The 17,645-nt window shown below is 41.5% G+C and overlaps 1 protein-coding gene across 1 annotated transcript in view; it reads right to left on the bottom strand.

Moving 5' to 3' along the window:
* The window catches only part of LOC133650621 (protocadherin alpha-C2-like), a 58,598-nt gene that overhangs the window by 32,818 nt on the left and 8,135 nt on the right, over nucleotides 1-17,645 (bottom strand). Inside the window, exon 2 of the mRNA XM_062048097.1 lies at nucleotides 9,116-9,174. Coding sequence (XP_061904081.1) covers nucleotides 9,116-9,174 — 59 coding nt within the window. The remainder of the gene's footprint in view (nucleotides 1-9,115; nucleotides 9,175-17,645) is intronic.

Raw genomic sequence — 17,645 nt, 5'->3', positions numbered from 1 at the left:
AACAAAAGCAAAAACTACTATTAACTACACCTTTTAAATCCTTAGATTTTCACCCTAAAAGTCCTTCTATGTCAAAGGAATAATTCAGAGTTTGTAAACATTAACAAAAACCCATCTATCCATCCATTTTCTACCGCTTATCTCTTTCGGGGTCGCGGGGGATGCTGGAGCCTATCTCAGCTGCATTCGGGTGGTAGGCGGGGTACACCCTGAGCAAACAGAAAAAAGATTTTGAGAAATTCAAAATATCGACCTAATCCCCCTGATATCGATCATACACTGATACTACCCTTGGTATCGACATCACCAATTTATGGATCGATCTGCCCTCCTCTTAAGTGTCGTGTATTGACAATGCTGATAGTCCAACAGTTGATACATCAACAGGGGTGTCAAACTCATTTCAGCTCAAGGGCTGCATGGAGGAAAATCTATTCCCACGAGGGGCGGACGGGTAAAATCATGGCATAATAACTTAAAAATATCCAACTGCGACAACTTCCGATTGTTTTCTTAGTTTTACTTCGGCCCAAAATAGAACAAGCCCGTTCTGAAAATGTGCATATCACAAATAATCCTTTTGACAAAACACTTTTGTCAAAAGGATTATGTTTCTGTGGAAAAAATCGGTGCCGTTTCAAAAACACCATGAAGAACACAATGAACATAGACTTATTCTCAGTGTATATACAAAGCAATTTAACTTTAAGTCGCAGCCCATCTAGGTTTGAACTAAAAACGTAATAAAGCATAAATAAAAGCTATTCTATGTATCAAATGTAATTTGTCATTTCCACACATACTTAACAAACCATACAAACTGAGGTAGAAACTATTCAAGAGGGTTGAGTTACTCCCTGCCTTCTAGGCATCACCGTGTATTGATAGAAAAATAACAGTTGTGAATTTCAACAAACCAAAAATAAAAACTTAAAAGACTGACAGTATTGCAGTAAATCACACACTGTTAACTTTCTTTCAATTTGCACAGAAAACAATCATTTTCACAGAACTATATCAATGTGCAGTGTCTCATGCAGCATTTTAAGTGGGGTTACCATTTGTTTATTTTACTCCTGTTTGTTTTACGTCGGGTCGAGGGGGAGGAGTCACAGCACCGTGTATCTCTTGCTTGGCATACTTGCTCCCCCTGGTATGAACTATTTGTTTGCCTAACAGAATTACTATTGCGACATCCAGTGGACACATTGAGAACAGCAGTTTTTTAATAAAAAAATGCAGCTCAATTTTACGCTTAGCAAACTTGTCTCACAGGCCTCATTGAACCTGTTCGCGCGCCTGACCCGGCCCGCGGGCCGCATGTTTGACATTCCTGCTCTAGACTTTTAACTAATCTACTTGTTTGAAGCTATCTTAGTGATTAGCTTAACTCGAACATGCCTGCTCCTGGCTTGCTCTCGGTGTGTAAGATGTTTAGCCTTGTCTTTCAGTGATAATGGAGGTTATTATTATTAACTTAGGGGAGTGGCTCCACACTGTGTATGGAGACACATAATTAGCTGCTAGCCACTTGTCAGTCGGGGGACAAAAAAAAAAAATTGTGTCAGCATTAAAAAGCATTTATTGACAATGGCGATCACATACTTTTTTCAAGAAAAAAAGGCTGATACTGATTGGTGGCTGATCGATCGACGCCTCCCAAATGTTACAGTAGTCATAAGCTTCTTATTTGTCTGTGCACTTTATACCGAACCCAGACAAGTGGGACATTTCTATAACTGTGTTGTGTGTGTCTGGTAGCATCTAGTGCATGGCCATCCCTCCCCTATATGCAGATCACGAGCTGTGCATAGGACCCCATTATTTGTGGGCGTTGAACTACAACAACTTTACCAGGAACAGACACTTTATTGAACAAAACAGGAAGTAGTGCTATTCCAAGTTTGTTTCCTGTTGGAGGTCAATAGCATAAGCCAACACACAACAAGTGTAATCACATTAATCATGGTGGCATTCTTTCTATTACGTGAATGTTTCAGGGCACTTTTGTTGCCGTAATTAGCGTCACTGGCGAATATCACGGTCCAACAACTGAAAAGGCCAAATGCCTTCATATGGTGGCACATGTTCCAAGCGCTAAGACACACCGGGGCAGGAATAAATGTCATGCTAGTGATGGCACAGCCTAGGGCAAGCTTTGTTTTTTCTTGAAGTGAGCTCATGGAGTATGGTTTCACTAATGCACCTGCCTCAGAGTGAAAGCTTTCTAGTAACACCTGCATGCTATTAGGTACATTACCATCCCTTTTTAAGCTTTTAAGTACATTAGTATCTTCATGTTTTTGCCAGGGAATTTGCTTTAAGTATCGTAGAATGAATGTTTGTTTAGAAGATGCCACATAAAAGTCATAATTAAGAATGTGTTTTGCACATGGGAAGGCAAAGCTAAGCTTCTGCCTGTTATACCCCGGCATATAAACACATTATCATCTGCCTTTGAATGGAGTTTGTCGTAAAATAAGCATCTGGTCTGCCAGAGAATAAGAAGACATTGCAGAAGGGATCACTGTTTTCAACTTAGTGAGTGAGTCATTTTTATTATTATTATTATTATTATTACATTTAGCAAATATTCAGACTTCGCATAATAGTCTTTTTATTAGGGTTGTCAAAAATGTTACTGCATGTGGTTAGGTCAGGTCTGATTCTGAGTGACGATTTGATTCTTTGACAACATACAGTAGGGACTGGATTCACATGGCCCCATTCATGGGTGGATTCCGCATGTGAGACTACTGACAATGTGGTCATAGTTGGAATTGACACAAAACACATTTTAAGATATTCAACACTCTACTGCCATCTGGCGGCTAAAGTGGATAGTGTTCCCCTCAATCCGTCACGTTTCATGTGTCAGGTAGAACCGTGACGAATAAGGCCATATGGAACCCCTTCCTGCTGTACGGTAGTACTGAAAATGTTTTAAAGCAAGTAACTTAAGTAAACACATATTTATGAAACTTACTTACTACATTTGGAATTTGCTAGTATTGTTGTAAATCAGATTATGTATTAAAAATGTGGTAATGAATGCACTTTTTTTTTTATAAAATAAAGAGACTAGTGTAAAATAAGTAAACAAAAGAAAAAACTATTATTCACTCCCATTTGAATTTTGCCGTCCGGGCAGCACGATAGACAAGAGGTTAATGCATGTGCCTCACAATATGAATGTCCTGGGTTCGATCCCCAGGCTCAGAGTCTTTCTGTGTGGAGTTTGCGTGTTCTCCAAGTGACTGCGTGGGTTCCCTCCGGTACTCCGGCTTCCTCCCACCTCCAAACACATGCATCTGGGGATAGGTTGAGTGGCAACACTAAAATTGGCCCTAATGTGTGAATGTGAGTGTGAATGTTGTCTGTCTATCTGTGTTGGCCCTGTGATGAGGTGGTGACTTGTCCAGGGTGTACACCACCTTCCGCCCGGGTACAGCTGAGATAGGCTCCAGCACCCGCCGCAACCCCGAAAGGGACAAGCGGTAGAAAATGGATGGATGGAGGGGTTTTGCCGTCAAAGTCTTCCTGTATCGTGAGACTTTATACAATAACACAAATGACCTAAAATATATTGACTTGTACTAATAAGAACAGGAAAATGTCAATTGTATAATGTCAATATTGTTTGGTATCAAACAAGGTAGGTATCAATAGTATCGACATCTGGATCGATCACCCCTACTTTACATCTTTAACAGTTAGCTTCTTGCATTGTCCTGCTCCGTGTGTGTGCAGCAGACTTAGTCATTCCTTTTCCTCTAGTCCTCCAGTGATAATAACACTTATAAAGAAACTTAGTTTATTTTCCAGCTATAGTGGTAAGGATTAATATCTTAAAAGCGACTTTGCACTGTGGATTGACGTTGATGCAAATAGCTCTCAAACTCGAGCCGGTGTTCTGGCAAGACACGCCCCCTCCTGGAGTTCATGCAACTCCTGCATGTGTGTAACAAGGAATATGAATATGTAATTGTGTCTCCCTGAGCGTGCATCTCTTTTGAAGGAATTGTTCAGGTGAGTAAAACCTTTAGCCACGTAAACACCAGGATACAACTGTGGGAAAGATCAGATCGGATCAGCTAAAAAAGGCAAATATCACATGCTCAGGATGAGGACAGTTCTAATTTTGGTCGCACATGCTACGTGAATAGTCGTTATACAGTCAGTGATCCGGTCAATGCATACGATAAGACAAGGGAGGAGTCTACGACTGGCGTGATCATTGGTAAATTTCGCTTAAAAATACTCCTCAATGTTACTTTAGATAAAACTGTTACCAACTTGTGAGCAAATAAATGACATACATTCAAGTAAAATATTGTAAGACATTCTGACGACAAAACTGGATTTGTGTCAACATTTTGAGGTCTTTTTTAAAGTAAATTTAAATCATGCAAGCAATTTACTGGAATTAATTGCAAATAGTCACAATTCAAAAGTGTGAATAATCTGATTAATGTTAAAAATGAAAAAATAAGATCTATTAGTGACAAATCTAGCAATTCTTTCCGGTCTTAATGGCCACTTTTGGAGAGACTGGCATGAAAGTGCAGATCGCTCTCCTGTCTTGTCCTGCTGTGCACACCCTCCCCCTTCCCCGCCATCTAAAAGCACTCACTGGCTTGGGGCATTAAAAAAAAACGACAAAGGATTGACTGAAGAGAGTTCATTTATATCTCTACACATATTTGTTATTGCTCTTTATGTTTTTTTGCGCACGTCTGGTCACGTCATGCATTATGGCCAATTATGCAAATTAGATGATGACGTCATCTGTACGGCGCGGCGTGGTGGGTTGAGCAGCCGTGCCAGAAACTTGAGGGTTCCAGGTTCGCTTCCCACCTCTTGCCATCCAAATCACTGCCGTTGTGTCCTTGGGCAAGATTTTTTTTTTTTAAATAAAAATAAAGAGACTAGTGTACAATAAGTAAACAAAAGAAAAAACTACTATTCACTCCCATTTGAATTATTTGAATTCACCCTTGTACCCAGTGCCGTTCACACTGGTGAATGAATGATAGGTGGTGGTCGGAGGGGCCGTAGGCGCAAATTGGCAGCCACGGTTCCGTCAGTCTACCCCAGGGCAGTTGTGGCTACAAATGTAGCTTACCACCACCGAATTGTGAATGTGAGCGCTTTGAGTATCTAGTTGATAGAAAAGCGCTATATAAATCTAAGCCATTATTATCATCTAGCGCCCCGCAGAGAGGGCAGAATTAAGGGCCCCATTCAGCAATAAGTTCCGAACTTTTCCTCTTATCTTTCTTCCTAAGTGATTTCCTAAGAGGAGTCCATTCAAATTCATGACGTGTTCTCAAACGATCAAATTGTTCCCACGTGCTGTTCTTGAGTTGCTGAATGCCAAATGGTTAGCGCGTGCGTGTCTATCATATATGTCTGTCTGTCTGTCTGTCTTATCTATCTCAATCTATCTATCTATCTATCTATGTATATATATATATATATATATATATATCCATCTTTCTGTCTATCTATGATATTAATTTAACATTAGACAATCAAAGTAAGGGAAATTGTCACACTTAAGAACAAATAGGCCACCCTAAGAGCGCTCTAGAGCACTCATAGATTTTGTTTTTGGAGCACTCGTAGATTTTGTTTTTACCTATGAACAAATCCCAGGTAAGACAACATTGGTGAATACAAAAATCTCCTTAAAAACTCCATAAGTGGGCCTAAGAACAAAATTTGTTCTTAAGAACAGTTGCTGAATGGGGCCCACTGTCCTGAGATGTTTCTCATGTTAAAATTGGGAACAAAGATATTATAAACAGCTGCATGCAGCTTTAAAAACTGACCTTCCAGATCACTATTATTAGTGAAGTTACAGTAAAAGTGGACCTCCTCCAGCAGGGCCCTCTGCAATGCAGTACATCCAGAAAGTCTTAAGTGTAACACTTGTTATGCTGGGCCGGGACGCGGCATGAATACAAAATGGCTATGTTCACTCCAAAGAGTGTGAATGTTCTGCTTTTACTTAAAATGTTTCTTTCATGTGTCAGAATATGGCGCCAACAGGACTGGTGTCTTTTTTTTTTTTGCGCTGACTGACTATTCCAGGAATGTGGGTCAGCGAATTTAGTGCAACATGCAAAGTGTGTGAGGAGTAGAACATTACAGAACGCCTGTGTTTGGGGTTAAGTGTTAATGAGAGCGTCTCCTCTGTCCATGGACATTACAGGCTCTGACATTCTCGAGACGGCGGCGGCAAATTGCAGTGATGATTTATGTTAATCCACATCATGTTGCAGTCACTTGATGACATGATGCACATTAGGATACTTCGACACCATAGAAATGAACACTAATTTCTAGTTAAAGCTTACATGGGCAGCGAAGAAGAGTGCACAAATGAGCAGTCAGCATTATTGGTATGAAATTATAGCGGTTTCAGCCCAACAAAATAATTAGTCTGCGAAGTTCCAGCTGTCCTCAAATGAAATTATCAGACCATTTCATTGCATATGCTAATGCAACCTTTTGTAACCTGATCATCACAAACTTAAGGGCCAGACATTTTTATTCAAAATGCTTTGGTTGGCTACTAATGAGAATGTTTTCAAGAAAAAAATACTTCATTATCAGACAACAATGAGAATACCCGAATGTTCTGTCCTATATTCAGACCTCTCATTATCTCTAATTCTAAATCTTAGAAATTGTTATTGTTGAAAACCCTAGCTGGAGCTGGTGCAACAGTCCTAAATTATAACCCATTCTGAACCTCCGAATCGAAATGTTATGTTTCAGTGTTGTATTTTGTGCTGCAGATTATGCTGAAACTTTTTTGGATGCACTTTGATCAAGCATATAGTTGGTCTGTTTCCAAAGCTTAAATAAGGCATGACAAAATGTATACAGTAAGGAAGGGATTCATATAGCCCATATTACTTGGGGGATCTCGCCTGAGAGGAAGGGGGTGATTTAATCATTTTGCAATACAGTCTGCTGAAAATGATGGAAAGTGCCACTCTACATAGCAACTGACGGTGTGGTCAAAGTTGGAATCACCACAAAACACATTTTAAGATATTTAACACTCTACTGCCATCTAGTGGCTAATGTGGATAGTGCACCCTCCCAATTTGTCACGTTTCATGTGTCAGGCAAACCGCGACAAATGGGGCCATGTGAATCACCTTCCTACTGTACTACAATTGAACCTCAACTTACGAGTGCCTCTACTTGAGAGTGTTTTGAGATGGGAGCTGTCCCTCAGTTAGTTTTTATGTTTAAACTTGAAAGCAAAATTACCTCAAGATCGACATAACTTTGTTTTCCCACCATGGGAAGGAAGAAAACGAGTGTGAAGGACAGTGCTGAGAAGGAGTGCCTGATATTCATTGAATTAAAGAAAGAAATAATCAAAAACATGATTGAGCGTTTTGCCAACGTGGCAAAACAATTCAAGCGTATTATTGCGAGTCTTCACCATACTGAAGCAGAATGAGTCTAATGCCAGCCGAGGATGTTAAAATTATATTTAAAGCAGACATTTATCCTTGAAAATATGAAGAAGCTGCATATGGTGTGTTTGACAGAGAAGCAGCTGGAAGGAGATACCGTAAAAGTCCACTCTTCAGTACATTATTATTACATTACTTCCAAAAAAACTACTGTACTTGTTAGTATTACATTCTATTGTATTATTTTCTACAATATTTCTGTTCTAAAAATAGTCTTTTTCTTTTTCAAAGGCATGCTACATGTTAAAAGTGTGCTGTTTGGTGGGGACCAAACACCAAACAAATGTATTTCAATTCATTTCAACAGGAGACCTTGATTTAAGATGCAAGTATTTTGAGCTAAGAGCTCCATCACTGAGCCAATTTAATTTGTAAGTTGAGGAACTACTGTATATAAACAAAGGTATCAATTAATATTTTTTTTATTTGAATACATGCTATTCATAATAAAGACCTTTGCTTGGGGAAAAAAATCCCTGTTTAACCCTCAGGGACAAAGGCTGACTTTTTTGTCCTTTTAGTAATTTTTTGCTGTATTTTGGCCATCATTTTTGTTGTATTACTCCAATATAGAAATGTTTTTTCCGAAGAGAGTTTTAATTTTTTATTTAAAATTTTAAAATTTCAATGTCCAATTCTTTCACAGGTGTACAATACAATGGCAGTTATTCGACAATACATAGGTCATAACATGTTTAAACGTTTTGGATTATTTTATTTTTAAAATTTTTTTTTTGCTCAAATTTTTCAATTTACAGTCCTGAACAAAAAATATTAAACATGTATTTTTTTATTTTAACCTTTTGAAGGCTTTTTAATCAATTATGTCACAATTTGGAATTAGTATACATTTGCATAAAATGAGTTATTTTACTAATTTAAACCAGCAACATTACCTGATCAAAGGCCCGCTCAAGGGTCAAAGAAACATTACATATTTTATATTTTTGTTGAGGACTGAAGTTTATGGAGAAATTTGGGCAAAATAAGTAAAAAAACCCCAAAATGTTTATGTCCTGTTTGTCTTTAAATATAATTACAATTTAAAGTCCCCAGGGCGTTGAAGTTCAATTGAATGGAATCACTGTTGTCCTGTTGAACTATTATGGCTGCAAAGCTGAGACCAATTCCATATAAGAGGTATAATAAAATGTCCCGATACTTATGTCCATGAAGTGCGTCAGCAAGTATAAGCAAAATGTCCTCTGTTGTCTGTGTTAACAGCTTCACACCTCCAGACAAAACGTGTATAAATACGCACAGAGTGCGTGCAGGGCAGTTGTACGCGCAGACACTGATGCGTGCGTACATCAGCTAATCTGAGAAAGGTCATAACTCATTCGTCCTTCATGCTTCCTGCTTAAAGACTGCAACTAGAGGGGGTTGTGACGCTCAGAATGTAAATGGCCTATATAGTGACAGTGGCAGATGCTCATATGCAGTATATGAAGCTCTAACTGGAGTCTGTGTTTTTAATTGAGTTTATTGGGCAATGTTGTGCATGTGGAGACTTTTGATTTACAATATCCGGGTCTGGTATAGTTCAACATGGCACAAAAAAAAAAAAACGGGTGCAGCTGGTGTCAGATGAAAGTTTCATAAGAGTTTCTTACCTCTGCATCCCGGCCCTCAAAGATGCAGAATATCGCCAGTCAGCATTTGGGGCTTTTGGCTGAGCGTGCAAGAGGTGAGCGGAAAAGCAGATAAGAAAGAGAGAAGGAGGGGTGGAGAGAGAGAGAGGGTTTAGTTCAATCTCATACAGGCTGAGCTACAGTCTCATCAATTAATCATAACACACATTCAAGCTCTGGACGTGATAGGAGCACTGCAGTTGTGCCCCTCATTGCAAACACACACACATACACAGTGATATCCTTGCACAGACACAGATATTTAAGCACAGACATGCAGCAGCAGTCCTGCATAAGGTTGGTGATGAACTCAAAGCCATGTTGATGACTTTTGAGGGTTTCGTCTTCTCCTCCATAAAAGAGGATGGATGCAATGGCCTTTCAGGGTTTGTGAGGATGCAATACTCCCTGCAGACCTGTGGTAAATTACCGGCCATAAACCAATAAGCAAGCAACGACCTTCATTGCCACGGCAACCACACCCTTTGCCTCTCATCTAAAGAGAAAGACTCATATGGTATAAGTAAGGCTTTACACTAAAAATGCAATGTTTTATTTTACAACTTGTGTTCCATTTTTGCTGGCTTTCTTAGGGAGGACGGTTGCAGCCGAAAAGGGCTGCATTCGCGGCAATTGATTGATTGATTTTTATTTAAGTTCACCTGCTTATAAGCAAGCAGCTAATTGTGGGGAAATATGGGGAAAATATGGAGAAATAATTACAAAAGTACACTTCATTCATTAACGGTGTTACAAAAAAGATCAGTTAGAATAATACATAATGTTGGATATAGAGAACATACAAAACCTTTATTAATTGAATCAAAAATACTGAAATTCCACAGCATAGTGAATTTGCAAACAGCTAAAATTATACACAAAGCAAACTATAATCTGCTATTCAAGAATATACAACAATTCTTCTCAACAAAAGAGGAGAAATATAATCTTAGAGAAAAATGTAATTTAAAACAATTGTGCGCACATACAACACTTAAGACCTTCAGTATATCAGTATGTGGAATTCAAATATGGAGTGAATTAACCAAATAAATCAAACAATGTACTAATATGATCCACTTCAAGAAACTCTTCAAACTTAAAGTGTTTACAAAGTACAAAGAAGAAGAACCATGATAAAAATTCTGAATTTAACTCATCCATCTATTCATTTTCTAGATAATCTTACTCACCTCACCATATAAAATGTAACTTAATTCATTAATTATTATTTATGTATTTATTTATTTTTATTGTTCTTACTTATGGAGTATATTGTGAATAAATTGAGAACAGGAAGTGAACAGAAGTTTTAGCAACTGCTATGTAAAGGAAAAGGAGTAGGATTAAATAAGATCTGCTTCCTTTTCGAACATGTTGAATAGAGAAACTGGGGCTGGAGTTCGAAATAAACTCAAACTCAACTCAATTGTGTGTTTCCATACACAGTGTGGAGCCGCTCCCCAAAAATAATAATTACCTCCCTTACCGCAAATAATCTGCATTTCTTAGTATCTTAAGTATCATTATGAAGTATTGTCGTTACTGGAGGACGATGTTAAAAATGTTACACACCGAGAGTAAGCCAAGAGCAGGTATGCTAATGGTTAAGCTAACTGCTAAGCTAGCTAGAAACAACAGAATAAATAGGTTCTTAGTAAAGTTTAAGAAGTGTAGATGGCGCTGTGTGGCAGCCTAATGTAAGCAGTAATTAACAGGAAATGAACAAGTAAATTAATACGAGTTAAAGAGAGGATAATAAAACAGCAAATGTTTTTTAGTCATTTAAATTTAATTAGTCGAGTTTTATCTAACAAAATTGCACAACATTTTAGTCAAATTACAGTCAATTTATTCGACTAAAACATTAAGCAAAAAGGATAAGGCCTCTTCAAAATGTATTTTTATATAGCAAAGCAATTGTTTAGCACCCCATAGTACCCAGTCTTATGTTCAGGAATGTTGCAGTTGTTTTTTTGTTCAATAGCCAATAAAAACATTTCGGGCAGTTTTTTAAATGTATTGTATATGCTATGCCTCTGGCAAAGCAGGTATATACAGTATGTGTGTTGTGAAACGGAGTTACGATGCATGCCTTCATTATAATTTGTTTATGAGCGTGGGAGAACCGGAAGTAGCAAGGAAACATACTGTAGCTTTAACTTACAGATGTGTGGATGCCACGAGGACTCGCCTGCTGATGTCATCATTTAGCATTAAAAATAAAATGCATCCTCTTCACTTTCTCCTCAGTGTACACATATTGCGATGTGGAACATGTTAAATCCACACATTCTCGTTTTCACAGTGAGAAATTCAACTTCCTCATCTAACAAAAAAAAGCATCCAATTGGCTCTCCTTCATAACTAACTGTCTTTCACATGTGCGCTGTTAAAGAGCTGTGATTGGATATATTTTGAATTTGTCCTACACATCTAACAGACAAAATTAAATATGATTGGATTGCGTTTCTGTCAACATTTTTGTCTCGTTTTTATTCGTCGACGACCATGTCAGTTTATGTTGTTATTGTCTAAGTTAACGTGCATTCTGTTTTGATTCGTTATCGTCTTATTTTTGTCAGGGGAAAATAGGTTGTTGATGATAACTAAGACAACAATTATTGGTCAACATAATTAACATTGGCACTGTTATAGTCAGTACATTGGTGGTGTCGACACCAGCGGTAATATATCAGTATATGATCGATACTCGAGTGTTTACATCTTCCTGCACTTTGCCTACTGTCTCTACATCCTTGGGTTCCAGACAAACACAATCAAAACAGATTGCAGTAAAAGCATATACTCAAAGCTCTTTGTCAAATAAGTGTACTGTTTTAATTAATTATGATAAAAACAGTAATAATTAATTTTGATTACATAAAGAAACACCACCAAAGGCTTTCGTATTCTCTGCTGTCTGCTCTGTTGTCCACAAATTGCAGATATTCTCTCTGTTTTATGCTTGAAAAGCACAAAAGTTCCAACACATTTATCCCCGCAGGTTAACAGCATTTGTAAAATGTTGAGAGTGAACTGTAGCGCTATTTTATTTTATTTATTTTTTTGTATTTGAAAGACAATGAGAGATTATCACCTTAACGTCTCTGTCATGTAAATGCTGCATCCTTGCTTGGCCAGCATTGCAAATAAAAATATTTGTTTTCTTAATTGTCCTACCCTGGATGAATTTCATAATTATTTTGTATGTGAGTAATTACTGTACAATTCCTTGCCTGAATCAGCCACAACTGGTCTGGTGTTGATCCGACCCTTCGTGCATCTTTGCACGGGCTTATTGTAAATATGTTGTGATTAAAAAGGGATTTAGTTATGTACCTCAACAGATTTAGCTATTCACAACTTCTCAGGATGTGTGTCCCAGATAAAGATGGCACATAATGTTCCATCAATTCATCAGGGAGTATTTTCTGCTGGTCGACCCAGCCTCTTTGACAAAATCTAATTTGAGAGCTGAGCAGCAGAGGCTAAGGGAAGGTTAATCAAATTTATTTTGCTACGCATTTCCTCAACATGTAACACATCTACAAGGGACTGCTTTGTGGATAGTACAAACCTGAATATGAAAATATATAATAGTTGATTGTTTCAACTGAGAATCATATGGAACAATCAATTTCTAAACATTAAAAAGTGGGTCCATCAGTACTGAATATGTTCTATCTGATCAACAAGGATATGTTGTGCGAGTTAGCAATGGAGTAGCAACCAGCAGAGGGTGCATCTCACACAGACTACTCGTAGTTTGTTGCCAAAAATGTGCATACTAAATCAAATAAAAAGCAACAAAGTGTTCATAATAAATAAATAAAAAAACAAACAAAAACATAGCAAAGTTATGAGCTGTGCTTTTATGATCTAAAAACTAGTGAATTTTCAGCCACTGAAAATTGTCAGCCCAAAAGTTGCATTTTCGAGAAATCCGACTCATTCAGTATTTGGCCTGTTCATAATTATTTTATGTTGTATTGGAATACCAATGGTAAATTAATATTTTCATAAAACGGGTATAAATGTGCATTTTTAAAGCCCTGATTTTATTGAGGTTAGTACAAACAGTCATAGCCATAATTGCCTTGGTAATAATAATTGGCATAAAAAAATATTTCAATGTTTCAGTTTTCAGCCTTGGTCTTCTTTTTTGCGGGTTTTGACCAATAATTTTCATTTCTATGCATCCCTCCTAAAAACACGGACAAAGTTGAATGTCTATTGCAGTAGTTCTCAAACTTTTTTCACCAAGTACCACCTCAGAAAATACTTTGCTCTTCCATAATGACCAACATTAAAATACAGTCATTTAGTAGACCTAAGTATTAATTAAAAACAAGGCAGAGGTTTTACTTAACAAGCATAGTTATTATTTTTGGCCGCTGTAAGATTACACACAGTTTGAACAGTAAACATTTTTTGGAATAAAGGAAAATAAAACACTAATCACTCAATTAAGTGTTTTTTTTGGCCTACCACAAGATGGAGCTTGCATACCACTACACAGTTTGAGAATCACTGGTCCATTGTTTATCTACAACATAGACTGCTTGTAAAAGTGAAAGCGAATGGAGTGAGGTTCCCCAGGCTGGTGAAGTTAAAAACATCATCTGAAGACCCTATAGTTGAGGGCTATGCAGCGGTATTGATGGGTTGTCTGCCATTAGGCTGTTTTTGCATTTGCTCATGTTTGGACAAAAAAATCAGTGAGCTGTAATTAATTTGCTTGTCCATTTGATAAATTAAAATAACTTGGACAACCAAAATATGGATTAGAAACACGATTTGATGACATTCATCCATCCATCCATCCATCTTCTTCCGCTTATCCGAGGTCGGGTCGCGGGGGCAGCAGCTTAAGCAGGGAAGCCCAGACTTCCCTCTCCCCAGCCACTTCGTCCAGCTCCTCCCGGGGGATCCCGAGGCGTTCCCAGGCCAGCCGGGAGACATAGTCTTCCCAACGTGTCCTGGGTCTTCCCCGTGGCCTCCTACCGGTCGGACGTGCCCTAAACACCTCCCTAGGGAGGCGTTCGGGTGGCATACTGACCAGATGCCCGAACCACCTCATCTGGCTCCTCTCGATGTGGAGGAGCAGCGGCTTTACTTTGAGCTCCCCCCGGATGGCAGAGCTTCTCACCCTATCTCTAAGGGAGAGCCCCGCCACCCGGCGGAGGAAACTCATTTCGGCCGCTTGTGCCCGTGATCTTGTCCTTTCGGTCATAACCCAAAGCTCATGGCCATAGGTGAGGATGGGAACGTAGATCGACCGGTAAATTGAGAGCTTTGCCTTCCGGCTCAGCTCCTTCTTCACCACAACGGATCGATACAGCGTCCGCATTACTGAAGACGCCGCACCGATCCGCCTGTCGATCTCACGATCCACTCTTCCCTCACTCGTGAACAAGACTCCGAGGTACTTGAACTCCTCCACTTGGGGAAGGGTCTCTTCCGCAACCCGGAGATGGCACTCCACCCTTTTCCGGGCGAGAACCATGGATTCGGACTTGGAGGTGCTGATTCTCATCCCAGTCGCTTCACACTCAGCTGCGAACCGATCCAGCGAGAGCTGAAGATCCTGGCCAGATGAAGCCATCAGGACCACATCATCTGCAAAAAGCAGAGACCTAATCCTGCAGTCACCAAACCAGATCCCCTCAACGCCTTGACTGCGCCTAGAAATTCTGTCCATAAAAGTTATGAACAGAATCGGTGACAAAGGGCAGCCTTGGCGGAGTCCAACCCTCACTGGAAACGTGTCCGATTTACTGCCGGCAATGCGGACCAAACTCTGGCACTGATCATACAGGGAGCGGACCGCCACAATCAGACAGTCCGATACCCCATACTCTCTGAGCACTCCCCACAGGACTTCCCGAGGGACACGGTCGAATGCCTTCTCCAAGTCCACAAAACACATGTAGACTGGTTGGGCAAACTCCCATGCACCCTCAAGGACCCTGCCGAGAGTATAGAGCTGGTCCACAGTTCCACGACCAGGACGAAAACCACACTGTTCCTCCTGAATCCGAGGTTCGACTATCCGGCGTAGCCTCCTCTCCAGCACACCTGAATAGACCTTACCGGGAAGGCTGAGGAGTGTGATCCCCCGATAGTTAGAACACACCCTCCGGTTCCCCTTTTTAAAGAGAGGAACCACCACCCCGGTCTGCCAATCCAGAGGTACCGCCCCCGATGTCCACGCGATGCTTTAGAGTCTTGTCAACCAAGACAGCCCCACAGCATCCAGAGCCTTAAGGAACTCCGGGCGGCTCTAATCCACCCCCGGGGCCTTGCCACCGCGGAGCTTTTTAACTACCTCAGCAACCTCAGCCCCAGAAATGGGAGAGCCCACCACAGATTCCCCAGGCACTGCTTCCTCATAGGAAGACGTGTTGGTGGGATTGAGGAGGTCTTCGAAGTATTCCCTCCACCGATCCACAACATCCGCAGTCGAGGTCAGCAGAACACCATCCTCACCATACACGGTGTTGATAGTGCACTGCTTCCCCTTCCTGAGGCGGCGGATGGGGGTCCAGAATCGCTTCGAAGCCGTCCGGAAGTCGTTTTCCATGGCTTCCCCGAACTCCTCCCATGTCCGAGTGTTTGCCTCCGCGACCGCCGAAGCCGCACACCGCTTGGCCTGTCGGTACCTGTCCGCTGCCTCAGGAGTCCTATGAGCCAAAAGAACCCGATAGGACTCCTTCTTCAGCTTGACGGCATCCCTCACCGCCGGTGTCCACCAACGGGTTCTAGGATTACCGCCACGACAGGCACCAACTACCTTGCGGCCACAGCTCCAATCAGCCGCCTCGACAATAGAGGTGCGGAACATGGTCCATTCGGACTCAATGTCCAGCACCTCCCTCGTGACATGTTCAAAGTTCTTCCGGAGGTGGGAATTGAAACTCTCTCGGACAGGAGACTCTGCCAGACGTTCCCAGCAAACCCTCACAATGCGTTTGGGCCTGCCAGGTCTGTCCGGCATCCTCCCCCACCATCGCAGCCAACTCACCACCAGGTGGTGATCGGTAGAAAGCTCCGCCCCTCTCTTCAACCGAGTGTCCAAAACATGAGGCCGCAAATCCGACGACACAACTACAAAGTCGATCATGGAACTGCGGCCTAGGGTGTCCTGGTGCCAAGTGCACATATGGACACCCTTATGTTTGAACATGGTGTTCGTTATGGATAATCTGTGACGGGCACAAAAGTCCAATAACAAAACACTGCTCGGGTTCAGATCCGGGCAGCCATTCTTCCCAATCACGCTTCTCCAGGTTTCACTGTCGCTGCCAACATGAGCATTGAAGTCCCCCAGTAGAACGAGGGAATCACCCAGGGGAGCACTCTCAAGTACTCCCTCGAGTGAATCCAAAAAGGGTGGGTACTCTGAGCTGCAGTTTGGCGCGTAAGCGCAAACCACAGTCAGGACCCGTTCCCCCACCCGAAGGCGGAGGGAAGCTACCCTCTCGTCCACCGGGTTGAACTCCAAAATGCAGGCTCTGAGCCGGGGGGCAACCAGAATTGCCACCCCAGCCCGTCACCTCTCACTGCCGGCAACGCCAGAGTAGAAGAGAGTCCAGCCCCTCTCGAGAGAACTGGTTCCAGAGCCCTTGCTGTGCGTCGAAGTGAGTCCGACTATGTCTAGTCGGAACTTCTCCACCTCACGCACTAGCTCAGCCTCCTTCCCCCCCAGCGAGGTGACGTTCCACGTCCCAAGAGCTAGCTTCTGTAGCCGAGGATCGGACCGCCAAGTGCCCTGCCTTCGGCTGCCGCCCAGCTCACATCGCACCCGACCTCTATGACCCCTGCTATGGGTGGTGAGCCCATTGGAGGGGGAACCCACGTTGCCTCTTCGGGCTGTGCCCGGCCGGGCCCCATGGGGACAGGCCCGGCCACCAGGCGCTCGCCATCGTGCCCCACCTCCGGGCCTGGCTCCAGAGGGGGGCCCCGGTGACTCGCGTCCGGGCGAGGGAAATCTGGGTCCATAGTTTTTATTTCTCATTGAGGTCTTCGAGCTGCTCTTTGTCTGATCCCTCACCTAGGACCAGTTTGTCTTGGGAGACCCTACCAGGGGGCATAAAGCCCCCGGACAACGTAGCTCCTAGGATCATTGGGACACGCAAACTCCTCTACCACGGTAAGGTGGCAGCTCAGAGAGGAGTTGATGACATTCGTCCCTCGTTAATTGCGGCCAAAAAGTTTCATGTCTGACCATGGTAAACAAAATGTCCTCAAAGTAGGATTACTATTAATAAATCATACATTTTCATTGTTGGACTATAACTAAATGTTCACAACTTTCTAAATATGTTTTTAACATAATTAGAGCCCTATAAATATGAAATAACACTCACATAGTCACTTTTACACTCGTTTCACCCAAATAGCCATGAGTGCGTTCTACTGTAGATTACAGATCGTCCAAGCGTCACCCGACATTTAAAACATGGTGACGACGTAAATACGTTGTCACATCCAAGGTAATTCCTCTACA

This window comes from Entelurus aequoreus, linkage group LG05 (assembly GCF_033978785.1).
Source record: "Entelurus aequoreus isolate RoL-2023_Sb linkage group LG05, RoL_Eaeq_v1.1, whole genome shotgun sequence".
In the NCBI taxonomy this organism is placed as follows: domain Eukaryota; kingdom Metazoa; phylum Chordata; class Actinopteri; order Syngnathiformes; family Syngnathidae; genus Entelurus; species Entelurus aequoreus.
The sequence above is the reverse complement of the archived record's forward strand: the minus strand, read 5'-3'. Positions and strand labels throughout refer to the sequence as shown.